The sequence below is a fragment of the Chlorocebus sabaeus genome, chromosome 24 (genome assembly GCF_047675955.1).
Source record: "Chlorocebus sabaeus isolate Y175 chromosome 24, mChlSab1.0.hap1, whole genome shotgun sequence".
Classification (NCBI taxonomy): Eukaryota; Metazoa; Chordata; class Mammalia; order Primates; family Cercopithecidae; genus Chlorocebus; species Chlorocebus sabaeus.
Genome location: NC_132927.1, coordinates 26,809,298 through 26,835,780, shown reverse-complemented (window position 1 = coordinate 26,835,780; position 26,483 = coordinate 26,809,298). Strand labels below are relative to the sequence as shown.

The window sequence follows — 26,483 nt, the reverse complement described above, 5'->3', positions numbered from 1 at the left end:
GTACACAATGCATATATATATATATTTATATATATAAATACACAATAATATGACATCATCTGGGAAATCACAAGCTCTTTTTTGACATTTGTGAAATAAATGGCTGCAAGGATATGTATCAAAATACTAACAGCAGGTATCTCTTTTGGGTGGGATTTTGGGGTAACTTTATGATTTTTTATATTTTTGAGTGTCTTCTAATGAGTCTGTATTGCAATCAAAAACATTTCAGAGCATAATTAAGGTTTGTGAAATCTTGAGTTTCCACTGTCTGAGGAAGGTATCTTAAAAATGAAACTAACTCTCCAGTTGCTCACTAAACCCTTCAGTTTCCAGATGGAAGTTCTGTCTCTACCACTTGTGTTTTGTTTGTTCCCTAACCTCTTGGCTTGTCCCACAGTGAAGGTTTCTGCATCTTCATTGCCTCTTCCTCCTGCAGCACTAGCATTCAAAGTGGGTCTTGCTGGGACGGAGGGGCAGGAATGACACCTGACATATGGGAGGTGACCCATCTGGCTTCCTTGTGGTCTGGACATTCCCAGTTCTGCACTAAATATCCTTAGTGATTTCCTGTTCACTTGTCTGTTGGTGAAGCCTCAGAAGTAACCCAGGTTTCATAAACGTAGAAAGCTTCCCATGGTTTCCCAGAGATTGTCCTGCAGATTTCCTGTTGACAGAAACACAGGAAGAAGCAGTGCGGGGGCTGCACTGGTTGAACATCTGTGCCCCAGTCTGTCTGCCTGTCAGTAACCCTGACAGAGGGAGGCCTGCTTGCTTCTGGGGCTGGGAAACTAGCTCAGCCGGGAGGATGGGCTCCAGCGTATCACAGGCAACCAGTCATCCTCATCCAGACATTGTTGCTGGGACAGCAGAGCTCGATGATATAGCAATGGCACGTCAATCCCCAGTGATGCTCAGATTCAACCGACAGAAAGAACAAGAGAATTTAAGCTATGGAGCATGAGTGGGAGTATGAGGGTGCAACAGGGAATACTGTCAAGGGCTAATACAAATCTACTTTAGAATTTTTTTTTTCTCCTGTTGAACATAGGGAACTCTAAAACAGAGACTCTTCTCTCCTACTCTTATCAATGTGTACAATCCAGAATTGGTTATTGGGAGCTGGTTCCTTGTCCAAAATAATACTGTACTGTGAAGGCTGGCCACGGCACCAGGACTGTGTTTGATTAGATGAGCCTGGCCAGTCACTCCAGCCGGCAGCTCACACACTGCCACTTTTATACACACAATGCACTGCAGTCATTTATTTTGCTCAGCTTGGCTGGCTCTTATTTTCTCAGCCTCTCTGCTCAATTAGCCTTTGTCAGTGGTACCGCTCTTTAACTGGCCTGTTTGTCTGCCTGACATTCGGCATTCCTCCCATTTATAGTGTTATTCCTGATTGTCTCCAGCACATGACTGGAGCAAAATAGCCTTACATGGCCAAAAGGAGATTGATAAATGCCCCACAGGAGACTCTTTAAACAGTAGGCTGATAAGGGAAGCAGCAGGCTCTAGTGGGAGACAACGGTGTTTATACCAGAAAATCAAGAAGCATCTGTTCACCTGGGTAGGGGAAAAACATCTATTTTACAGCTCCCTTTATGTAATTAGAGCTGCTTTTTTTGTTTTGTTTTGTTTTTTAAGGCAGGGTCTTGCTCTGTCGCCCATGTTGGAGTGCTGTGGCACATTTATGGCTTACTGCAGCCTCAATCTCCCAAACTCACGCCATCCTCCCACCTCAGCCTCTCAAGTAGCTGGGACTACAGGAGCACACCACCACTTCTGGCTAGTTTGTTGGTATATTTTTTTTTTTTATAGAGACAGGGTTTCATGTTGCCCAGGCTGGTCTCAAATTCCTGGGCTCAAGCCATCAGACTTGGCCTCCCTGAGTGGATTATAGGCATGAGCCACTGTACCCAGCCAGCTGCCTTTTTATAAACGCCACTATAAATGCCAAAAATTATTCTCAGGAAAGACAAGTTATATAAATTGAGGCCAAAAAAAAAGAAAAAGAAAAAAGCTGCTCAGAAAGTTTTTTGTTTTTCATTAGTATTTTTATTTATAATTTGCTAAGTGAAACGAGTGGTTAGGAAGCAAATTTGAAAAAGCATTTTGGAGATGGGGAGAGAAAGCTTGTGAAAAAGGCAAAGGGAGATTGTTTTAGGCAGGAGGTGGGGTGGACAAAGGGTGGAGGAGGTGAGGAAGGTGCTGGGAAAATGTTTCTATCGAAAGATTTAATTTGAGGTAACCTTAATTTGAATACATGCTGTAAATTAAAAATCTCTTTTCTTTTCAACAGGAACCACTTGAATTGAAATTCCCAAACATCTCTTATCCTGCTCTGGGGCTCTTAAAGGTAAAATCGTGGCTTCCAACAGACCAGGAAGCACACAGCAGTTGTCATCAATTGGGGAATCTGAATTACTTATGTCAATTCATGCAATGAAAAGTGTTCCTTTTAGAATTCTCCTGGCTGTGCGGTGGCTCACACCTGTAATCCTAGCACTTTGGGAGGCCGAGGCAGGCGGATCACTTGAGGTCAGGAGTTCAAAACCAGCCTGGTCAACATGGTGAAACCCCGTCTCTACCAAAAATAAAAAAAATTAGTTGGGCATGGTGGCACTTGCCTGTAATGTCAGCTACTTGGGAGGCTGAGGCAGGAGAATCGCTTGAGCCCGGGGAAGCAGAGGTTGCAGTGAGTCGAGATTGCACAACTGCACTCTAGCCTGGGCAACAGAGCAAGACACTGTCTGAAAAAAAAAAAAACCAAAAAAATTATCCTTGGAAAAATATATTTTCAACTTTTAAAATGGATCACATTCTATTAAGTGAAAACATTTGCAAGTATTTTTCACTTTAAATAAACCTAACATTATATTTGAAGTCTAAATTTACACAAAACAGAAATTTCAGAGGGGTGGTGATAGTTTTACAAAGGGAACCTTTTCTTCAGAAAATGCTTAGCTGTAGGATCCTTTTAAATAGCTAACTCCCTGGTACATTTGAAGTACATTTAAAAACTTGATTTTTATATATATATATATTTAGAAATATAGCTCTTATGTAAAATGAGGTATGGTATCAACTAAAATGTTTGCAAGTTACAGTCAATGTCCCACATAGTTTAAAAATTATTTATTTACTAATGTATTAAATAATGAGTTAATATAAATGATAACTGTTACCTGAAAGGGTCCCAATCCAGACCCCAAGAGAGGTTTCTTGGACCTCGCACAAGAAAGAATTCAGGGCGTGTCCACACAGCAAAGTGGAAGCAAATTTATTAACAAAGTAAAGGAATAAAAGAATGGCTACTCTATAGGCAGAGCAGTGCTATGTCCTGCTCAACTGAGTATTCTTAGTTATTTCTTGATTATATGCTAAACAAGAGGTGGATTATTCATGAGTTTTCCAGGAGAGGGGCAGGGATTTTCTGGATCTGAGGGTTCCTCCCCTTTTTAGACTATTTAGGGTAACTTCTGGGCATTGCTATGGTATTTGTAGACTGTCATGGTGCTGGTGAAAGTGTCTTTTAGCATGCTAACACATTATAATTAGTGTATAATGAGCAGTGAGGACAACCAGATGTCACTTTCATCGCCATCTTGGTTTTGGCCGGCTTCTTTACTGCATCCTGTTTTATCATCAGGTCATTGTGACCTGTATTTTGTGCCGACCTGCTATCTCATCCTGTGAGTAAGAATGCCAGACCTCCTGGGAATGCAGCCCAGTAGGTGTCAGCCTTATTTTACCCAGCCCCTATTCAAGATGGAGTTGCTCTGGTTTCAACAGCTCTGACATAACCAACAAAAATTGAGTCAATTCTCTGGAGTATGTAGTTGTGAAATTTAATCTATCCAAGAATGAGCTCCATGGCCTACTTAGTGGCAACAAAAATAGTTAAGAATGATATAATATAAAGGCATGTACATTATGCTTCTCCTTACATACATGCTCATATATACTTATAATGCATAAACTATTTCTGGAGGGATACACCAAAAAAAAACAAAAAAAAACCAAAAAAAGAGTAGCTGATTTTAGAAGGGTGAATGGAACACCTAGAGTGGTGGAGACTTTGCTGTATGAATTGTATTTGCTATCATGTGTAAATATCATTTTTAACATAAAAACACTAGTTTTTACAAAGTACATGCAAGGGACCAAACTAGCTAAATGGATTACCCCATTTGGCCACTGAGGTAAACTCTAAAATTATATCTTACTCTCCCAGGGCAGAGTATCAATTGCCTCAAGAACAGAATAAGGTGGAGAAAATTATTTTTCATTACTACTTCTAGAAACTGTTTAATATGTGAGTGCCCATTTGGGAATGACTGGAAAGAACTAAAATCATGACTGGTGTGTTTTCCTGGCTTTTCCCCCTTCTTACTGCAACTGAAGAGTTTCATCTTTCAAAGAAGAAAAAAAAAATGACATTAGTAAGTTAATACAATTTTAAAGAAGTAAGAAGAAGGAATTTTCTGTTCTTTTAGGGCTGTCTCCACATGGACCCTACTGAGAGACTGACATGTGAACAGCTGTTGCATCACCCATATTTTGAAAACATCAGAGAAATAGAGGATGTGGCAAAAGAACATGACAAACCAACAAGGAAGACCCGAAGAAAGAGCCGAAAGCACCACTGCTTTACAGAAACATCCAAGGTTGTAATTTCAAATGATCTCCTACCTGCCACCCGGTACACAGTGGTACGACTCCACTTAGACTTGAGGATGGCAGTTGTGGCTTTCAGCTCCAGCATCCTCATTCCAGCACTAGGAGACAGGTCACAGGGTCTATCAGCCAGGACCCCAGGGTTATCTGTCTCCTGAAACCCCCTCTCCCTGAATCCTAAAGGTGCTCTTGTCCTGCTGTTTCCTGCTGCCACACAGGGGCCAGGGTTTCCAGCCTGCATGAGTACAGGTCTCAACAAGGTACATGAGTATGAGTCCAGCTGAGCACACTTCTTGTGCTTTGGAAAATGAAATCAGATTTTCCCCAGGCAGTTCTGTGTCATCATGTACACCTTCAGTATTAACTAACACTCCAGGTTTGTCCAAAAAAGGAGCGTTTTCCTCCCTGATCCTTTGTCAGAGTTGGCTAGGGCAAATACAGTGATGAGTGCTTTTGGTGATATCTGCTGAAAACATTTAACCAGAGAACAGCATCCAAACTGCACACTGGGAGTCTGTGAAGAATCCCGATTGGTATAAAATGGCCTTATATTAAGCATCTTGTGATAAGCCAAAAGCTGTAATAATTTAGAATGAACTGTAGTTGGAACCACAACTGATCCTGGGTAACCTCTGGATCTACCTAGGTACTCCTTAAGCTATACATTATCTTGCCTTTGTCCTTCCCTTTGCAGCTTCCACTGCCCAGCATGCTGAATGGTACCAGGGTGTTGTGTGTGAGGCTGAGAGGAGGGAAAAGGGTGAAGAGTCCATGAGGAACAAGTACAACATGAACTCCAGGGCCCTAATGTAGATCACAGTTACAAAATTAATAATGTTTTAATTTTATTCTCCATCATGTATGATCCAGGTGGCAAAACAGGCCAGAAAGACTCCTCTACCCCCACCCCCGAATTATTCCTTATCTCAGTATTACTTTGTATTCAAGAGCAAAAGGTTTTGATGGAAATATTTCTACTTGAAAAAATAGGGCAACTCCACTATTTAGTATATTGCTTTTTTTTTTGAGACCGAGTCTCACTCTGTCACCCAGGCTAGAGTGTAGTGGTGTGATCTTGGCTCACTGCAACCTCTGCTTCCTGGGTTCAAGCGTTTCTCCTGCCTCAGCCTCCCCAGTATCTGGGATTACAGGCACGCGCCAATATGCCCATCTAATTTCTATATTTTTAGTAGAGACAGGGTTTTGCCATGTTGGCAGGCTGGTCTCGACTCCTGACCTCAGGTGATCCATCCGCCTTGGCCTCCCAAAGTGCTGGGATTACAGGCATGAGCCACCACACCTGGCCTGGTGTACTGCTTTTAAATCCTGAAAGAATCAACTGATTTAAAAGTACTAAAAAGTACTTTTCTGAGGAGAATGCCTGAAAAATTTTTTTCTAAAAAGTAAAAGTACTAAAAAGTTCCTTTTTAGGGATACCTAAGGACATATAGTGCAATACAAAAAATACAGGTGTGTTCTGACTTTCATTTGACATTGACAATAAATTCAAACATTTTCAGGAAGCTTGAAGGAAGCAGTTTTGTCTTTTTTCTTTAGAGATGGGGGTCTTGTTATGTTGCTCAGGCTGGTCTCCCGGGCTCAACGGATCCTCCCACCTCAGCCTCTTTCGTAGCTGGAACTACAAGTGTGCACTGTGCCATGCTTGATTTGCCTTTTTAACTAAGGAAAGAGAGTAAGTAGGCAAATTGCCTAGGTGCTCTGCTTATCAGTTTTCTCTGCCATAAGACAAGGCATTGGCTTAAATGATCCCTAAGATCTCAGCAAGCTCTCAACTCCTGTAAATCTGTTTTCTTCCCAATAATGTTAACATTTAGATTCTCCCCTTTTCATATTCTCTAAATCTTCTTTAATGTGCATGTTTTCCTTTTTAATATAAAATAAACATTTAAAAAGAAAATCAAAGACCAAATTGAAACATTTAATCCTCTCTCAAGTCCTGGATTCTTTGCCAAAAAAGTATTTCTATACTAAAAAGCTTAATTACCTCTTTTGTGATATATTCTAAATAATGAAAAAAAAAAAAAAAAAAAAAAAAAAGCATGGCACAGTTTTGAACCTAATTCTGTGTTTTGCATTTTCAGTTGCAGTACCTACCCCAGCTAACCGGCAGCAGCATCCTTCCAGCTTTGGACAATAAGAAGTACTACTGTAATACCAAGAAACTTAACTACCGTTTTCCAGACATTTAAAGGAGCTAGGAGACATGATTTTTAAAAAGGAATCAATAGATACTTTGAAGAAAATAAAACTTAGACAGTTGATCGAAAACAATTACAATGTTGAAAACACACCAGTAGAAAACATAAGCAAGAAACTGGGAGGCCAATTGGCAAGATATGAAGGGAAATTCCAGATCCAGTCTTCCATGCTTGATGATGGTGTCCAGAAAAGAAAGAAAAAACCTGTTTGGAGTTGCACTTGTATTTCAGTTCATGTAAGCAGCCGAGCTTATGGACTGAATATGAACTGTCCCATACCTCTGGCAAAATTAGATGATACCAAAAAGATTTATGCTTCAGTTGTACCACATGCCACACAAGAAAAATAGACTACAAAATGCCCATATCTATTTCCTCGGATCTGTTGCTTTGAGTCCTATTTCCTGCCTCTCAGATTGTTTCAGCATCATATTTAAGGAAAGTTCTACTTCTTGAAATCAAAATGTTTAAAATCCCATTTCCTGCTTGCTCTATTTCTTGATTTTTATATTTTAAAATATTTTGAGGGTAACAGGTTCGAAATATTTAAAAGCATACGAATTATCACAAAGACTTGGTAATTTATATATTTAATTATATGTTTATACATTTCATCCTTACTTTATCAGTAAAGGATGCACCTTAGTCACTTTTGCAGGCAAGATGAATTTACTGTAATCTGTCTACATTTATTCACCCAATTCCCCTTGCAAACCATGGCATGAAGCCTGGCAGCTGATTAAGGCAGTCAAAGGGTAGAGCAAGATCTACAGGCTTTGCAGGAACTGAACCTGTCAGCCTGAAATTAATTAGTACATCATTCTCTCTGGCACAGCCTTTGACCTGGTACATCTATAGGCAAACCTGTAATACAGTGATCTGGGTTTCAGAAGAAATTGCTTGCGAGCTTTTCCTTGAGTCATGAAAGACATTATGTTGTAAACTGATGTTTTCCCTGAAACATCTTTTTGCACTATGTTTGTATGTTTTGTATGTTTATGTATGTGTGTGTATGTGTATATAGTGTGTGTGTGTATATATATATATGCTATTCTAACAACTAATGTATTACACTAAGTAGTCCAAAGTATTATTGAGGACTCATAGCCTTGCACAGTGAGACTTAAAATGATGACATATATATATGTCGATCCTCCCACCTCAGCCTCCCAAGTAGCTGGGACTACAGGCATGTGCCACTATACCTGGCTAATTTTTTTGTTTTTTTTGGTAGAGGCAGGGTTTTGCCATGTTCCCCAGGCTGGTCTTGAACTCCTGGGCTCACATGATCTGAGCGCCTCGGCCTTCCAAAGTGCTGGCATTACAGGCATGAGCCACTGTGCCTGGCCAAAATGACATAATTAGCTTTGATTTGGTCTACTGCTCTTAATCAAAAAGCTTTTTCATCCTTGTTCCCCCGACACAAGGGCAATATGAAGCCTGACATCTGTTTCTTACAGCTCAACACCATTTCTGGTTGATGTGCTACCACTATTCCTAGCACTTCTCAGCCATGGTCTTCGAAGTTGTATTTCACTCTATTTTCAAAACAATTCTTCTGTACTCTTATTTTCTTCCTGTTAATTTTCTTCATGATGACATCTGACCCCATTTACTTAAGTAATCCACTGAGGTCTGGTGTGTGTTCAATAATTTTGACTCTAGGCAGTTTAATGATATCCTAAGGCTTCCTAATGTATGTCATTTCTTGTCTAGACCTGATATGGGTTAAATGCTAGTCCCTGAATTATTCAATTCCTGTTAGACAGCCTTGATTCAAATGACAAGGAAGAACATCCAGCTTCCATGAATAGTTAAAATTTCTTTTTTCCTTAACCCAAGAAAATGCACTTGACGGAGGCAGATTACTATAACTGCCTAATAATTCAGCAAATAGTTTTACCAAAAACCATTCAGAATAGAAAAGTAGTTCTAGACTAAATCGTGGTGAATCAGTTGTCTCACCATACAGTAATGAAACAAACCTGAGAAAAAGAGGCTTATTTTTCTCTAATGAGTTCCATTACATTTATGCTTATGTTCAATTTAACTATATTTATAATCCTTTTATTCAGCATGAAATCTCCACTGTATCACATGAGACTCTTCCACATCCTTTTATTTACTATTTTCTGATTTTTAAAATGACAGCGGCAATTACCATTTATACTATGTGTTATTTGTATAAGCTGGTTTTTAAATACAATGAAAATTCATTTTTCTACCTGAAAACTGTATCATAGAAAGTGTTTATTTGAAAATTATTTTCAAGTTTATATTCAACAGCTCAATAATGTTCAAACCAGGCTGGGCACGGTGGCTCACGCTTATAATCCCAGCACTTTGAGAGGCTGAGGCGGGTGGATCCTGAGGTTAGGAGTTCAAGACCAGTCTGGCCAAGATGGTGAAACCCTGTCTCTACTAAAAATACCAAAAATTAGCTGGGTGTGGTGGCAGGTGCCTGTAATCCCAGCTACCTGGGAGGCTAAGGCAGATAATTGCTTGAACCCGGGAGGCAGAGGTTGCAGTGAGCTGAGATCACACCACTGCACTCCAGCCTGGGCAATAGAGTGAGAGTCTGTCTCAAAAAAAAAAAAGTTCAAATCAAACACACAGAAATCTATAAACAAACTGGCATATAACAGTAATAGAATCAGGGCCATTTCACAGAGGTAACAATAAAGACCTGTTTTATCTATTTTTGACCTTTTTTTTTTTTTTTTTTTTTTTGAGACAGGGTCTTAATCTGTTGCCCAGGCTGGAGTGCTGGAGTGCAGTGGTACCAACATGGCTCACTGCAGCCTTCACTTCCCAGGCTCAAATGATCCTCTTACCTCAGACTCCTGAGTAGTTGAGACTACAGGAATGTGCCACTATACCCAGCTATTTATTTTTTAATTTTTTGGTAGAGACAGGGTTTTGCCACGTTGCCCAGGCTCATCCTGAACTCCTGCACTCAAATGATCTGCCTGTCTTGGCCTTCAAAAGTGCTGGGATTACAGGCCAGCCATTTTTTTTTTTTTTTTTTTTTAAAGAGACAGGGTCTCTGTCTTTCACCCAGGCTACCACACTGGTGTTCAGTGGCCGTGATCATAGCTTACTGCAGCCTCAAACTCCTAAGCTCAAGCGATCCTACCACCTCAACCTCCCAAGTATCTGAGATTACAGGTGTACACCACCACGCCTGGCTAATTTTTAAAATTTTTTATAGAGATAGGGTCTTGCTGTGTTGCCCAAATTGGTCTCAAACTCCTGGTCTCAAGTGATCCTCCCACCTCAGCCTCCCAAAGCACTGGGATTACAGGCATGAGCTACGACACCCAGCCTAAAGCAGTTTTAAGTTTTAAGAAAAACCTAAGCATAGCCTACTGGTTTTTATTATTGTTTTCTTTATTATATTGCAATCTGCAAAACTATTTGTATTCAGCCAAGTATCTGTCCAGTTTTAATAAAATAGTAGCCTAAGCTTACAAAATAGACAAATTAAGCAGCAACTGTTGATTCTGAGAAAGTCTGTATGCTATCAAGAACACAAGAATGCAGGATCATGGGAAATGCATGCAAATCCTGGGAAGCAATATGAAATGCATGCTTCAACAACCATTGACCACTATGCATAATTGACGCCATCAATGAATCTGTAATTTAGATTCTAATTTTTCATAATTGTGCCTTTATGGTAGTATGCTTCACTAACTTTAAAGTTAAATTTAATGTAAATTACTAATAAAAACATCTGTTGTACAAATAACTTTAAAGGATTCTAAATAAATATCTACATCAAGAGATATCTATAGATTTACATATTAAATGAATATATTAGAATTAAAATGTTACCTAGTTTGCATTTTTTTCTTTTTTCTTTTTTTTTTGAGACAGAGTCTCGCTCTGTCGCCCAGGATGGAGTGCAGTGGCGCAATCGCGGGTCACTGCAACCTCCACCTCCCAAGTCAAGTGATTATCCTGCCTCAGCCTCCAGAGTAGCTGGGATTACAGGCGTGGACCACCACACCCAGCTAATTTTGTATTTTTAGTAGAGACGGGGTTTCACCATGTTGGCCATGGTTAGTCTCGAACTCCTGACCTCAGGTGATCTGCCCACTTTGGCCTCTCAAAGTGCTGGGATTATGGGCATGAGCCACCGCGCCTGGCTGCACTTTTCTTAAAATGAATTAATGTACATAAATTCTCACTTCCAACTTAGTAACTTTAGTGAGTCATGTCTGAATATTCATTTTCTAAATATGATGCACTCTCCACTTCTAAAATGTCATGATATGGCATCCTTATAATTCTACTGATGACTTTATAATATTAGTTGATGTTTAGAATCAACAGTTTCAAATGATCCTTTATACTGAAATAAAACACATTATTTTACTTCAATTGTAATTTTAGTTCCAGAGAGGGCAGTGCTGTCTCAAAGACTTGGATAAGATTTTCTTTTTCTCTTACTCCAGGAAGATCACTTAACAACAAATATTTGAGGTTTCTGCAAATAAAGAAAAAAGTCACTTCAATTTAGCCAAGAGCATTAAAAATAAACTCAATTTACTGGCTTAAAGAAAGAAAATTACATAGAAAATTAATCTATATCACCCTATGCTTTCAAAATGACTTTTAGAGCAGTAGCCTTAGAGATGAAATTCATGCCAGGAAGTAACACAGACTTTAGGTTATGTCAATATTTCTAGCTGAATCATTCTAAATAAAATATATATTTATAATGATGTAGATATCCTTTGCATGTGAAACATGAAATGTGAATCTCAACCCCAAAAGAGCAAAAACTGGGAAAATTCTTAAAGATACTCGAGTTTCTACTAAAAGATGAAGCTCTGAAGCCTCAAGTAATGTAAGAGATGAACAATCTACTACGTGTGGTCCCAATGTTTAAAATTTGTCAAACTTCCTGTGATACTGAGGTTACTGGCAGATCCATTTTATATTAAATCAGAACTACACTAATTAGATTTATAATTTGAATGTTGGGATCTCTAACAGAGATTTGATTAAACAAACTTCTATTCTTTTTTCATCACGCTGATAAGACTCAGAACCTTACAATTTTAGAGTTAAACATTCCTTGCTAGTATTATCTGTTTTTGCATTTGGAATTAGGTGAGTTGCTCCAGGCCACGGCATGGGTCTGGTTGGTGGCACGAGAGGACGTAGAACAGCTTTCCTAACCAGTGGATGCGTGCTTTTGATGATTACTACAGTGTCAGGCAGTGTTTTAGGCTCTAAACACAGAAAGGTGAATATTTCAAGGTTTTTTCCCCTCAACCAACATAATTACAGGGTAAAATGCTAAGAGGTATATACCAAATGTCCTGAAAATATCAAAAACATAGGGGAAATTGCTTTAAAAAAAAAAAGGAGAGAAAGCATAATCGTTGAAGCTTACTGAGGGCTTACTGTGACAGGCACCATGCTAGGTGCTTAATGTAGATTTAATTTTTAAAAACATATCCTATAAAAAATTCAATAAAACATTAATGTATTAAGATTGATCATTTTAGCTCTTTTAACGTATTACAGATGGAAGTGAGGTCATTTTTTAAAATTATCTTTTTCAGAACTAAAAATAGACACCAGCCCTCACAGTCAAATTCTACCTATTCACCTTAACAGCATTATCAAGTTTCCACTTTGGCTTTGATCATCTACCTTAAATGACGCAAAGCAATGATGCCTTTGTCTGTGACATTCCCACAGGATATTATTTCCATTTCCAATATGCTTTTTTGTAAATTTTCAAGTTGACCAAGTCTCAGCAAACAGTCATCCTCGATATAATGACACTTGCACAGCCTTATTTTTTCAACATGCTGTAGGCCCACTGGGGAGAAAAAGTACAGATTAAGAATCTGCTTTACCACTAAGATAACAAACTGTCCTGGTTTGCCCAGGACTGACTTGGTTTTAGGATTGAAAGTCCTATGTCCTGGGAAACCTCTTAATCCCATGAAAACTGGAATGATTGCTCACCCTATTAGCCATATAAGGAATTCACTACAGAGCTTGTGCTGATGGACGGGGCCATTCTACAGTCAGATGCCCACACACTGGAGGAAAGAAATGCCCACATAGGGCCAGGCCCGGTGGCTCACACCTGTAATCCCAGCACTTTGGGAGTCTGAGGCAGGTGAATCACCTGAGGTCAGGAATTCAAGACCAGCCTGGCCAACATGGCAAAACCCCATCTCTACTAAAAATAGAAAAATCAGCCTGGCGTGGTAGTGCATGTCTGTAGTCCCAGCTACTTGGGAGGCTGAAGCAGGAAAATCACCTGAACCCAGGAGGTAGAGGTTGCAGTGAGCCAAGATCGCGCCACTGCACTCTAGCCTTGGCGACTAGCCTTGGTGACAGAGTGAGACTCTGTCTCAAAAAAAAAAAAAAAAAAAAAAGAGGCCAGGTGCGGTGGCTCACGCCTGTAGTCCCAGTACTTTGGGAGGCCAAGGTGGGCGGATCACAAGGTCAAGAGATAGAGACCATCCTGGCTAACACAGTGAAACCCCATTCTCTACTAAAAATACAAAAACAAAATTAGCCGGGCATGGTGGCAGGTGCCTGTAGTCCCAGCTACTCAGGAGGCTGAGGTGGGAGAATGGCATGAACCTGGGAGGCGGAGCTTGCAGTGAGCCGAGATCGTGCCACTGCACTCCAGCCTGGCCAACAGAGCAAGACTCTGTCTCAAAAAAAAAAAGAAAGAAAGAAAAAAAATGCCCACGTAAGCAGAAGCTGTGTGGATATAATTATTCCTGCATTACTGAGGGCTTCTCAATGACAGAAGTTTGACAAAGACAGTTTGACAAACAAGGCCCTGAATTTTAAGTCAATAAACCAAAGACTAGAGACATATAGAAATAAGCTTAGTGAGAGGAGGAAGGAGAGGAAGGTGTCTGTAACCTCAATTTAATTTGAAAATAAATATCAAACCCAGGAAGACATAAACTTGACTATACTGAAATGGGCAAAAAGGACATACCTATGACTATAATTGTGAGTCAACTGCAACAAAATGGTCACTGCAAAATCATCTGCATTTCCTATTAGCAAAATGATAGGGTAGTTACCCATGTGATCAAATCCAATGCTCATGATACAAGAGTTGGTGGCGTCAATAGCCTGAATCTTGTATTTGTCGAGAGGGCCTGTTGGAAGGTGGTTGTAATCCGTCTGCCACCTCTCCTGGCCATGGTAGCGCACCATGGCCCCACAGCGCAGCAACCACTCAGATGCCGCCCTGTCAGGGCCAACATCCCTGATGCGATCATAATCCACCCTGTTGGCAAGTGAAAAAAAGCAGTTTGCTTTTACAATAATAACTAGCTTGTTAACTATATTAACTGACATAAATAATACAGAACGCAACAAATTTTCATTGCAAGTGACTGAGGAGGAAGATAAATGCATTAGTGAGATCCATGCAAAAACCAAAACCAAAAACAAAAAAAACCTGTAGTCTATCTGCTTTTTTAGTTTTGTTTTTGCTTCCGAGTGAACACTGTCAATGCGTATTATTTTTATATGAATCTATCAGACACAACTTTTCATTGATTCACATATAGTAGAGTGCCTGACACCAGAGATATTTAGTAACTATTCTACGAATGACTATACTTGGTTAGAATTTGTATTAATAACAAAAGATTAAAGAGAAAATAATTCTGAATCTGTATTCAAATTAATTTCATTAAGTGATATTTATTAATTTCTACATATGCTTTTTTCACAAGCCAGGGATCATAATGCTGTATTAAGTAATCAGAATGAGGTTAGTTTCATCAGCTTCAAAATGCTATTTCTTTTTTTTCTCTTTTTTTTTTTTTTAGATGGACTCTCACACTCTAGCCCAGGCTGGAGTGCAGTGGTGCAATCTCAGCTCACTGCAAGCTCCACCTCCCGGGTTCACATCACTCTCCTGCCTCAGGCTCCCGAGTAGCTGGGACTACAGGTGCCCACCACCACACCTGGCTAATTTTTTGTATTTTTAGTGGATACAGGGTTTCACGGTGTTAGCCAGGATGGTCTCGATCTCCTGACCTCGTGATCCACCCGCCTCGGCCTCCCAAAGTGCTGGGATTACAGGCGTGAGCCACCGTGCCTGGCTCAAAATGTTATTTCTAAGTGTGCCACCCACTAATTTTGTGAAAACCTGAGTTACTCTGATAGAATTCAAAAGGTTAACTAAATTCCTTTAAAAAGCCATAAAAATAAAATATTTTAAAATTATAATAAGTTTTTCTGACTATAAAATAAATGTTTATTTTAGAAAACTTGAAATGTATCAAAAGGACAGACAAGTAAGAAAAATCACTGAAATCTTGCAAACCAAACAGCCACAGTTAATATTTTGTAATCTATTTTTCTGGTGTTTTTTCTGTTTGTGTGGGTTTTGTTTGTAAACAAAATTAGGATCACACTGCACAAACTGTTAAAATAACATTTGAAATACGAGAAATAGCCAAACGAGCTACTGGGAACTTATTTCGCCATAACCATCTCCACATTTCTTCACTTTATTTAGAGTCACTTACTTATTAAACACTGCATTCAACCAGCCCCAGAAGTATCTGGAATCACATGACCATGGGAGTTTCTTTATGCCACACAACTGCTGGGAAACTTTTCCAAACAGCATCATTTGATCTAGACACACAAAACAGTACTTACATTAGATCATCATCAGAGTCCCATACATATAGCAACTTAACTCACAACCTCAGAGTCAATGGTCCTGTACTGATAAAGCTGATGACTCACTTGCCACTCAACAATTATTGTGCAAGTCACTCCTGTTTCTTGTTCTTGGGGTTTTTTATTTGTTTGCTGCAAAAAAAAATGAGGGGTTGGACTGAATGGTGTCTAAGGTTCCTTCCGGCTTGAACATTAAGTTCCACGGTTGAAACCTCAATTGGAGTCTGTCTGTCGTACTGCCATCTAGTGTCCATTCAGGCGCTGTAGCTATGAATTTGCTGAAGCTGGCTCTACTCCCCATCTATATTTCCAGTATCAAAATGACACACTAAAATCACCGAAAGAGCAACGTGTCAAGGTTAAGATGCTTGCATCCAGGAAAGAAGAGGAGACATGAAAATAGATCTACCTATGACAAGGCTGCAAGTGCTGTTACCAGAGCAGTGTAAACAAAAAAAACTATTTAAGGGCAGCTGGGAAAGACTGAGCAAGTAACTTCACCTCTCTGACCTCTGGTTTTCTCATTTGTAAAATGAGATGATTTGCTTAGATAACTTCCAGCTGTCAAAATCTATAACCATAATTTGAGAACGTGATTCCTGGAGTAGGTTTCGATTTGATTTACCTTAATTCCAGTTTCCCTAGTAGTGTGCTAGGTGTGTGCAGGGGACTGGGTGCGGCGGGGAGTGGGGGGATGGGGAGACAAAGATAAATGAAACATGGTGTTTGCTTTGAGCATCTGACAGTGTAATGCAGGATGGAGTGGGCTAAGACATGTTACCAAGTAGTTAAGAGTGACAGAACTTGATAAATGCCTGAAAATAGTTAAAATAAGGACAGAAAGGATTTCAACAAACAAAGGTGCCAGGAAAAATTATGCCAGATTAGCTGAAGCAGGAACATTTAAGGCATGTTATTTTCAGTTTCACTAGCACATGTGAGTCATGAGAAGAGGCAGGCAACTTGCAGTCAGGTCATGAAGGGTTTTGCATGCTCAGCCAGGGAATTTGGACTGTATTAAGTAGGCAGCGGAGAGTCACCAAGGTTTTTGAACAAAGCACTGGCCTTTGGGAGGCCAAGGCAGGCTGATCATGAGGCCAGGATATCGAGACCATCCCGGCTAACACGGTGAAACCCCGTGTCTACTAAAATCAAAAAAAAAAAAAAAAAAAAAAAAAAAATTAGCCGGGCATCGTGGCATGCACCTGTAGTCCCAGCTACTCGGAGGTTGAGGCAGGAGAATCGCTTGAACCCGGGAGGCGGAGGTTGCAGTGAGCTGAGACCGCACCACACCGCACTCCAGTTTGGGCAACAGAGCGAGACTCTGTCTCAAAAATAAATAAATAAATAAATAAATAAATAAATAAACAAATAAATAAATAAATAGAACAAAGCATTGGCATTGTTACAGTTGTGCTTCAAGAAATTTACTCAGACGGCAGCATCAAGATGAAGGGTCAACAGAATGGGACAGCCAGCCAGCAAGGGCTTCAATCACATGAGACCACGGGAAAGGGCCTAGTTGGGGAAGGATGGGAATGACATTACAGAGTTGGTTCCATATGACTTAGCTGAGAGAGATGTAGGGGCATGGGCTACAGGAGTTGAAAATGACACCAGGTTTTGGCCCTGAGTCACTAGTAGTAGGATGGTGATGCCATTAAAAGAAATCACATCAGGAGGACAGGGTTACAGGTTCAGATTTTTTTCTTCTAGTTTTTCATAATCTACATATTAAGTGTTAGCAGGATTTCTAAGTGCAGATGATGAAAAATCATTGGAATCAGAGGTCACAAAATGTTAGCACTATAAGGAATTTAGATCACCTGGATGAAATCTCTCATTTAGAGGTGAGGAAACTGAAGCCCTGATGTTAAGTAACTTCCTGACACCCTAAATCCTTTCTTAAACAAGGTGGGGTATTAATAAATGCTGTGTTTAAAGGGACTTGCTCAATGTTTCATGACTAATTGGTGGTAGTGTTGAAACTCGAACCCAGTTCTCTACCAGCCCAGGGTCCTTTCCTCAATCATTACAAGGTTCTAGAATTCAAGAGAAAGAAGAGGGCTAGAAAGATGCCTGAGTGGGAAACACCTTAGAGCTGAGGAAGTGATTGAGGATGCTGAGGCCGTGGAACAGTGAGAGATGTGAACTGAAGACAGAACCAACCACCCTTTTCATCTCTTTTCCACCATAGCCGTCTTCATTACTGCAAACCTCTGCTCCACTACCTCTTATCATGTTCTCAACCCTTTCCAGCTTTTTGTTAAAGCTCTCTCTGTCTGTGCCCACCTCGAATAACTCTATTAGTTGTCAATCTTATTTACAAATAAGGGCTTTCCCAGTTTCTACTCAGGCTGTTTTCTCTTAAGCCTCCCTCCCCCATCACCATCAATCTGTGGAAATCTCACCCAATTTCAAGACCTTACTCAAATGCCATGTCCATTCATTCATTCATTCATTCACTCAAAAAATGTTTATTGAATGTCTGCTATACTTAGTGCAAAGGCAACAGTGGTAAGACAAAACAAACAAAAATAAGAACAAAGGAGAAAGAGACACACAGAAAGACAAGGTTCCTGACCTCATAGAATGTATAATTTAATACAGACAGATGACATATAAAGAGATAAATAACACCCAACGTGGTTGGCTAGTAGAGGTGTGAACAAATGCCATGAGAACCTAGAGAAGGGAGTAAGAAGAAGGCTTCACACCAAAGGTGTCTTGAAATGGGTCTTGATAATTAAGAGTTTTCAGTTAGTCTAAAAGCAGAAGCAGAATATGCAAAAAAAAAAAAAAAAAAATCCAGTTAGAACGAAAACAGAGTATGCAAAGTAAAAGAAAGAGCAAGGATGGCATCTCATTCATTTCAATTTTTCTCAGCATAATGCAAAAGTTTAATAAATATTTGTTTATTAATAGTCTTAAATGGTTGACATGTTTCCATGGAGAAAGGTAAAACCAGTTAAACTGTTATTAAGCAGGTGAATTAGAGTGATCTTTGAAAACTGACTATTTTTGCTTGATTCATTTTGACCCATCTTATAATTTAGCTTAAACAAAAGGCCAAATTTACTTCAGCTGTAATCTCTAAAAACACAAGATACTAGATTTAAAATGTTTTAAACATAAAAATTAAACTTATATTTGGCAATAGAGTTAACAAAAATTGGTAGGTTTTTACATTCTCAACTGCAACTTTGCTAATGATTTTGCAAATTATTCCTACTTGAGTCCAAGCAGTTGCCTTTGGGAACACTTTCTAAAGGGAAAGAGGAGACCTCTAGTGGTACGTTAGTGAATCTAGCTCTAATAAATTAAAAGTACCCAGTTAAATGCAAATTAGAAAATAACCACTACTAAATTACTGCTGCCATGATAATCCACCATGATTAAGTGGGTTTCGTACCAGGGATGCGCAAATGGCTTAACATACACAAGTCAATAAACATTATACGCCACATAAACACAATTAAAAACAAAAATCACATGATCATCTCAATAGATGCAGAAAAAGCATTTCACAAAATCCAGCATCCCTTTGTGATTAAAATCCTCAGCAAAATTGGCATACAAGGGTATGCCAAAGTAATAAAAGCCATATATGACAAACCCACAGCCAACATAATATGAACAGGGAAAGTTTAAAGCACTCCCTTCAAGAACTGGAACAAGATAAAGATGCTGACTCTCACCACCCCCCTTTCTTTTTGTTTTTTTGAGATGGTGTTTCACTCTTGTCGCCCAGACTGGAGTGCAATGGCACGACCTCAGCTGACTGCAACCTCTGCCTCCTGGCTTCAAGTGATTGTCGTGCCTCAGCCTTCCAAGTAGCTGGGATTACAGACACCCACCACCACATCCGGCTAATTTTTTGTACTTTTAGTAGAGATGGGGTTTCACCATGGTGGCCAAGCTGGTCTTGAACTCCTGACCTGAGGTGATCCACTCCCCTTTGCCTCCCAAAGTGCTGGGATTACAGGTGTGAGCCACTACACCCAGCCTCATTCTTATCACTTCTATTCAACATAGTACTGGAAGTCCTAGCCAAAGCAATCAGACAAGAGAAGAAAGAAAAGGCATCCAAATCGGTAAAGAGGAAGTCAAACTGTTGCTGTCTGCTAATGATATGATTGTATACCTAGAAAATCCTAAAGACTCCTCCAGAAAGCTCCTAGAACCAATAAATGAATTCAGCAAAGTTTCAGGATACAAAATTAATGTACAAAACTAGTACCTTTCCTATATACCAACAGTGACCAAGCTGAGAATCAAATCAAGAAACTCAACCCCTTTTATAATAGCTGCAAAAATAAATAAATAAATAAATGCTTAGGAATATGCCTAACCAAGGAGGTGAAAGACCTCTAAAAGGAAAACTACAAAACACTGCTAAAAGAAATCACAGACGACACAAACAAATGGAAACACATCCCATGCTCATGGATGGGTAGAGTTAATATTGTGAAAATGATCATACTGCCAAAAGCAATCTACAAATTGCTTCAAGTTCATTGCAGATTCTGGATATTAGTCTTCCCATCAATACAATCCCCATAAAAATACCATCATTCTTCAGAGAACTAGAAAAAATAATCCTAAAATTCATATGGAACCAAAAAACAGCCCACATAGCCAAAGCAAGACTAAGCAAAAAGATAAATCTGGAGGCATGACATTACCTGATTTCAAACTATAACATAAGGCCATAGTCACCAAAACAGCATGGTACTGGTATAAAAATAGGCACATACACCAATGGAACAGAATAGAGAACCCAGAAAGAAAACCAAATACTTATAGCCAACTTACCTTCAACCAAACAAACAAAAACATAAAGTGGGGAAAGGACACCCTATTCAACACATGGTACTGGGATAATTGGCAAGCCACATGTAGGAGAATGAAACTGGATCCTTATCTCTCACCTTATACAAAAATCAACTCAAGATGAATCAAGGACTTAAATCTAAGACCTGAAACTATAAAAGTTCTAGAAGATAACATCAGAAAAACCCTTCTTGACATTGGCTTAGGCAAGGGTTTCATGACCAAGAACCCAAAAGCAAATGCAATAAAAACAAAGATAAGTAGTTGGGACTTAATTAAACTAAAGAGCTTCTGCATGGCAAAAGGAACAGTCAGCAGAGTAAAAAGACAACTCACAGAGTGGGAGAAAATCTTCACAATCTATACATCTGACAGAAGACTAATATCTAGAATCTACAATGAACTCAAACAAATTAGCAAGAAAAAACCAAACAATCCCATCAAAAAGTGGGCTAAGGACATGAAGACAGTTCTCAAAAGAAGATATATGAATGGCCAACAAACATATGAAAAAATGCTCAACATCACTAATGATCAGGAAAATGCAAATCAAAACCACAATGTGATATCACCTTACTCCTACAAGAATGGCTATAATCAAAAAATTTTAAAAAATAGATGTTAGCGTAGATATGGTGAAAAGGGAACACTTCTACACTGCTGATGGGAATATAAACTAGTACAACCACTATGGAAAACACTGCGGAGATTCCTTAAATAACTAAAATTAGAACTACCATTTGATCCAGCAATTCCACTACTAGGTGGCTATCCAGAGGAAAGGAAGTCATTATATAAAAAAAGATATTGGCACAGACGTTTATAGCAGCACAATCTGCAATTGCAAAAATGTGGAACCAACCCAAATGCCCATCAATCAATGAGCGGATAAAGAAGCTGTGGTATATATATATGATGGAATACTACTTAGCCATAAAAAGGAATGAATTAATGGCATTCACAGCAACCTGAATAGGATTATTCTTTTTTTTTTTTTTTTTTTTTTTGTGAGACATAGTCTTGCGCTCTATCACGAGGCTGAAGTGCAGTGGCGCAATCTCAGCTCACTGCAACCTACGCCTCCCGGGTTCAAGTGATTCCCCTGCCTCAGCCTCCCAAGTAGCTGGGATTACAGGCACATGCCACCACACCTGGTTAATTTTTTGTATTTTAGTAGAGATGGGGTTTCACCATGTTGACCAAGATGGTCTCAATCTCCTGACCTCGTGATCCGCCTGCCTTGGCTGCCCAAAGTGCTGGGATTATAGGCGTGAGCCACCGCACCTGGCCTGGAGTTTACTATTCTAAGTGAAGTAACTCAGGAATGGAAAACCAAACATCGTATGTTCTCACTCAAAAGTTGGAGCTAAGCTGTGAGGACGCAAAGGCATAAGAATGACATAATAGGCCGGGTGCCGTGGCTAATACAGTGAAACTCTCTCTCTACTAAAAATACAAAAAATTAGCCGGGCGTGATGGCAGGTGCTTGTAGTCCCAGCTACTCGGGAGGCTGAGGCAGGAGAATGGCCTAAACCCGGGAGGCAGAGCTTAAAGTGAGCAGAGATAGAGCCACTGCACTCCAGTCTGAGTGACACAGCAAGACTCTCTCTCAAAAAAATAAATAAGCAAATAAAAAGAATGACACAATAAGCTGGATGTATGTTGGCTCACCACCTGTAATCTCAATACTTTGGGAGGCTGAGGCGGGTGGATCACTAGAGGTCAGGAGTTCGAGACCAGCCTGGCCAACATGGCGAAACCGCATCTCTACTAAAAATATAAAAGTTTGCGGGGCATGGTGGCATGTGCCTATAGTTCCAGCTACTCAGGAGGCTGAGGCAGGAGAATTGCTTGAGACCAGGAGGCAGAGGCCACAGTGAATTGAGATTGTGCCACTGCACTCCAGCCTGGGCAACAGAGCATGACCCTGTCTCAAAAAATAAAAATAAACATGCACTTAACCATATGACCCAGCAATTGTACTCTCGCGCACTTATCCTAGAGAAACAAAAACAGGTTCACACACAAGTCTGTACATTTGTGTTCATAGCTGCTTGATTCACAGCTAAAAACTAGAAACAACTCAATTGTCCTTCAATGAGTGAACAGTTGAATATACCTGTATTAGTCCATTTTCACACTGCTGATAAAGACATACCCGAGACTGAGAAGAAAAAGAGGTTTAATGGACTTACAGTTCCACATGGCTGGGGAGGCCTCACAATCATGGTGGAAGGCAAGGAGGAGCAAGTCACATTTTACATGGATGGCAGCAGGCAAAGAAAGAACTTGTGCAGGGAAACTTTTTAAAATCATCAGATCTTGTGAGGCTCATTCACTATCTGGAGAACAGCACAGGAAGAACCCGCCTCCATAATTCAATCACCTCCCACCCGGTTCCTCCCACAACACATGGGAATTGTGAGTTACAATTCAAGATGACAAGATGAGATTTGGGTGGGGATACAGCCAAACCATATTAATACTGTAGTACATCTACATTATGGAATGCCACTCAGTAATAAAAAGGAACTACTGATACAAGTAACAGTTTGGATGTATCTCAAGGGATTATGCTGAATGAAAGTCAATCTCCAAAAGTTACATACTGTATAATTACAATAATTACATTTATGTAACGTTCTTGATATAACAAAATTTTGGAAACAGAGAGTAGATTGGGTGGGGCTGCAAAAGGAAGTTGTGGTTATAAAAGGGCAACTGGAGGGACCCTTGTGATGATAGACCTGGGCTGTACCTTGACTGTAGTGGTGGATACAAGAATCCACACACCTGATAACAATATATAACTAAATATACACAGAGAACACTAATACAAAATGAGGAATCTGAATGAGATCAATGGATTGTGTGAACGTCAATTACCTGGCTGTGATATTGTACTAGTTTTGCAAGATGCTACCACTAGGAAGACTGGGTACAGGGTACACAGAATCTCTATTCTTACAGTTCCATGGGAATCCACAATTACCTCACAAAGTTGAATAACCATCTCTTTTTTTCATCTGTGATGGAACAAGCAGGCAATATTCTACATTGTTTTAACAAATAAAGCAAACTATGTACCACTGTTCTGGTAGTAAAACCCTTTAACCATAATAAATGCCATCACGTAGCAAATGCTTCGCTGTGCTAAACACCTTATCTCGTGTAATCCGCTCAACGGCCCTAAGATTAGGGAGACACTGCTATCATTCCTAGTTCACAGAGGAGGGTCGGAGGCAAAGAGGTGAAGTGATTTCCTGGAGCCACCTGACCAAAGACTGGAACCAAGATTCTAAGAGGCACACGAAGTCCTTCTGGTAATAAATTTGTGTCATTCTATTTGTTATGTTCAGCTATGCTAACCCTAAAAATTAAAAATTGTCATCAAGCATACAGAATGGGCGTAACACCCGTGTCAGCACGGTGATAGTGAATCACATAATTTTAAGGAGTTAGAAGGTCCTTTAGCGATTACGCAGCCCACTGCCCTCATTTTTACAGAATGGGAATCAGGTGAAGTGACCTGTACAGGTGAGTCGCTGCTCAGAGCCCGCAGAGCACATTTAAAACTGCATTTCGGTTCAGTACTCGAGAAAAGGACATAGACTGATAAATGGTGGCAAAGACCGAGCTGTCTGGTTCATCCGGTACCCAATGCCGGGTCCAGTACAGAGCAGGCGCTCGATATTTACAAGACGAATCAATGACTGAATGAATAGCACCGCCAGGAGCCCCATAAAAGAAGTCCAGAAGACTACGGGCGGGCTGTCAGTCTTCGCTGTGACAAAGAGCCTCCGTGAAGACCGAGGACTAGGGACAGACAGGGAGCGCCCTTCCAGTGGACGCTCGACTCGGCTGGGGCCGGGACGGAGACGGTGGGTGCCCTGGCCCTCTGCCTCCCACGGGCCGCGTGCCGCGCCGAGCGGGGGCGCGGGCGGGGCGAGGCGAGGCGAGGGCGGGGCCGAAGCCCAGCCGGGAGAAAGAAGTCGCTGGGGCAGCCCAAACAAGCATTTTCACCGTAATCCCGCCCAAAGTTTCTCCCGCGGCCCCATGTCCGCATGGCGGTGAAGGTCGAAGACGCGCGACCTAAAGGGCCAGGCTTTCGGTCAGCCTAGCGTTGGCGAAGGGCGAGGGCGGAACACAACGACCACCCTAGTACCGCCCGGTTAGGGGCCTAGCTCCTCTACTCACAGCGTCGGAGGGAGGGAGGGAGCGAGCCAGCGTCCGCGCGTCTGCGGCGCCCTGGCCTGCCCTTCGCCCTCCGCCGCGCGCGCCCATTGGCCACCGCAGCCTCTCCCACATGGGGCGAAGGCGCGCACTTCATTGGCCCCCGCGTGAGGGGCGGGGCTAGAGGACGCGGGTCCCCGGCCGCCGAGGGTCAAGTGGCGGCTTCTGAGCTCTGAGGAAGGGGAGCGTGCGTAGGGGATGGTGCCGGCTCTGCGTTATTTGGTTGGTGCCTGCGGACGGGCCCGCGGGGGTTTAGCCGGGGGCTTCCCTGGGGCGTGCGGGTCGGCGTCCGGGAGGCCCCGACCACTGTGTGGAGGTGGCCGCAGCGCCAGCACCAGGTGAGTGACCGCTGGTCCTCCCCGCCGCCTGCACTGCTGCCTCTCGCAGAGGCACCTGATGGTGGACCTGTGCCCCTGTTCCTTTTTCCCTGTCCCGAGGTGAGAGCAGGTTGGGGTCTTGTGGCGCTCCAACCTCGGATCCCATTAACTACCAACCTGCAGGTTCATTCGTTGTATTTACGGGCTGGAGGAAAGGCAGTGTATAGAGTAGAGGTCAAGAGTAGCTCTGGCTTTGAGCAACCCGTTCACTTTCTGTTGAACTCTGGGCTACTTAACCTCCTTAAAGGCTCAGTTGTGAATGGGACCTTAGTCTCTCCTGTAGGTGGTCGTTTGAAGGATAAAAGGACCCAGCACACAGTGTAAGCAATCAAATATGCTGTTTATTAGCTGGCGTCTTTGGCGTTGCTTGGAAGATCTGAATACAGTCTTAAATCAGTTCCTGGCACACCCCGCATAGAGTTTCCCCCATCGGAAGCAGCTCTTATGCTAATCAAAGCCCGCAGAATTCAGTGTCCTGTGATTTATAGTTTGGACGTGACTTTCGAAACCACTGTCTTTCTCTGCCCTCTGTAGAAGAAACAGTTTGTGTGAAGGCTGTAAGGCTTGGAGAGGTTTTGGCTATTTTGAGGACTAGAAGGTGGGCCATATGAGTGTGACTGAAGCTTAGTGGAAGACAGATGGTGTGGAATGACCCAGGAGAAGGACTACATCACAGCGAGGTTTTTATTTTATTTTAACCACACGTTAACTTTTATTCTAAGAGCCACGGGAAGCTATTTAAAAGGGTTTTAAGAAGAGGCTACACTTTGGGAGGCCGAGGCGGGTGGATCGCCTGAGGTCAGAAGTTGGAGACCAGCCTAACCAACATGGCAAAACGCCGTCTCTACTATAAATATTTTAAAAATTAGCCCGGCGTGGTGGTGGGCGCCTGTAATCCCAAGAATCGCTTGAACCTGGGAGGCGGAGGTTGCAGTGAGCCGAGATCGCGCCATTGCACTCCTGCCTGGGCAACAGAGCGAGACTCTGTCTCGCAAAAAAAAAAAAGAAAGAAAGAAAGAAAGAAAGAAACAGAAGAGAAGAGAAGAGACTAGCGATTAAATGTTGATGTCGTAAAAGCTGACTCTGGCTGCTGCGTGTTGGTGGATGGGGGGAGTAGAGTAGAGTGGGAGACCAGTAACAGTGATTGTGATTTTTTGTGGGGCATGTAGACAGTTGTTTTTGGGAAGCTTTTCTTAAGGAAAGAAAAGTAGGGCTAGTGAAAGTTTTGTTTATACTTAAAATGTTTTAAAAAAAAATTTTTGGAGTCAGGGTCTCACTCTGTTGCCAAGGCTGGTTTGCAGTGGCACAATCATAACTCACTGCAGCCTCCACCGTCTTGGGCTCAAGTGATCCTCCCGCCTCAGCTCCCCTCCCCAACTCTTACTGCCCTCCAGAAGCTAGGACCACAGGCAGCTAATTATTTTCCTATTTTTTGTAG

The 26,483-nt window shown here is 41.2% G+C and overlaps 3 protein-coding genes across 10 annotated transcripts in view; 2 read left to right on the top strand and 1 right to left on the bottom strand.

Moving 5' to 3' along the window:
* The window catches only part of CDKL1 (cyclin dependent kinase like 1), a 68,828-nt gene extending 60,035 nt beyond the window's left edge, over positions 1–8,793 (top strand). For all 3 annotated transcript variants that reach the window (XM_037983940.2, XM_073010977.1, XM_007986636.3), the window contains exons 8-10: positions 2,303–2,359; positions 4,500–4,670; positions 6,783–8,793. In XM_037983940.2, the coding sequence (XP_037839868.2) occupies positions 2,303–2,359; positions 4,500–4,670; positions 6,783–6,890 (336 nt within the window). In that variant the 3' untranslated portion in view covers positions 6,891–8,793. The remainder of the gene's footprint in view (positions 1–2,302; positions 2,360–4,499; positions 4,671–6,782) is intronic.
* On the bottom strand, positions 1,826–24,715 carry DMAC2L (distal membrane arm assembly component 2 like). Of its 4 annotated transcripts, none has more exons than XM_037983943.2 (5): positions 23,965–24,694; positions 15,443–15,554; positions 13,979–14,187; positions 12,570–12,741; positions 1,826–2,753 (listed from the first exon to the last, which is right to left on the bottom strand). In XM_037983943.2, exons 1-5 carry the CDS (start codon positions 24,002–24,004, stop codon positions 2,639–2,641), a joined length of 648 nt encoding a protein of 215 aa, XP_037839871.2. In that variant the 5' UTR covers positions 24,005–24,694; the 3' UTR covers positions 1,826–2,638. The 4 variants fall into 4 exon arrangements, with proteins under 4 accessions (XP_037839871.2, XP_007984829.3, XP_007984830.3 ...); XM_007986638.3 differs by lacking the exon at positions 1,826–2,753 and adding an exon at positions 11,275–11,391 and having other exon boundaries at positions 24,633–24,715; XM_007986639.3 differs by lacking the exon at positions 1,826–2,753 and adding an exon at positions 11,275–11,391.
* L2HGDH (L-2-hydroxyglutarate dehydrogenase) overlaps positions 24,688–26,483 on the top strand; it is a 73,042-nt gene continuing 71,246 nt past the window's right edge. Inside the window, exon 1 of one of the 3 annotated variants that reach the window (XM_007986641.3) lies at positions 24,688–25,006. In XM_007986641.3, coding sequence (XP_007984832.3) covers positions 24,867–25,006 — 140 coding nt within the window. In that variant the 5' untranslated portion in view covers positions 24,688–24,866. The remainder of the gene's footprint in view (positions 25,007–26,483) is intronic. The other 2 variants (XM_073010974.1, XM_073010975.1) reach the window with 2 other exon arrangements.

Coding starts and splice junctions, on each gene's coding strand:
- DMAC2L (XM_037983943.2), bottom strand. CDS start 24,004: ATGTGCTCTGCGGGCTCTGAGCAGCGACTCACCTGTACAG. Junction 15,555..23,964: donor GCAGCGACTCACCTGTACAG/GTCACTTCACCT, acceptor TTGTGTGTCTAG/ATCAAATGATGCTGTTTGGA. Junction 14,188..15,442: donor TTGAATGCAGTGTTTAATAA/GTAAGTGACTCT, acceptor ACTTGCCAACAG/GGTGGATTATGATCGCATCA.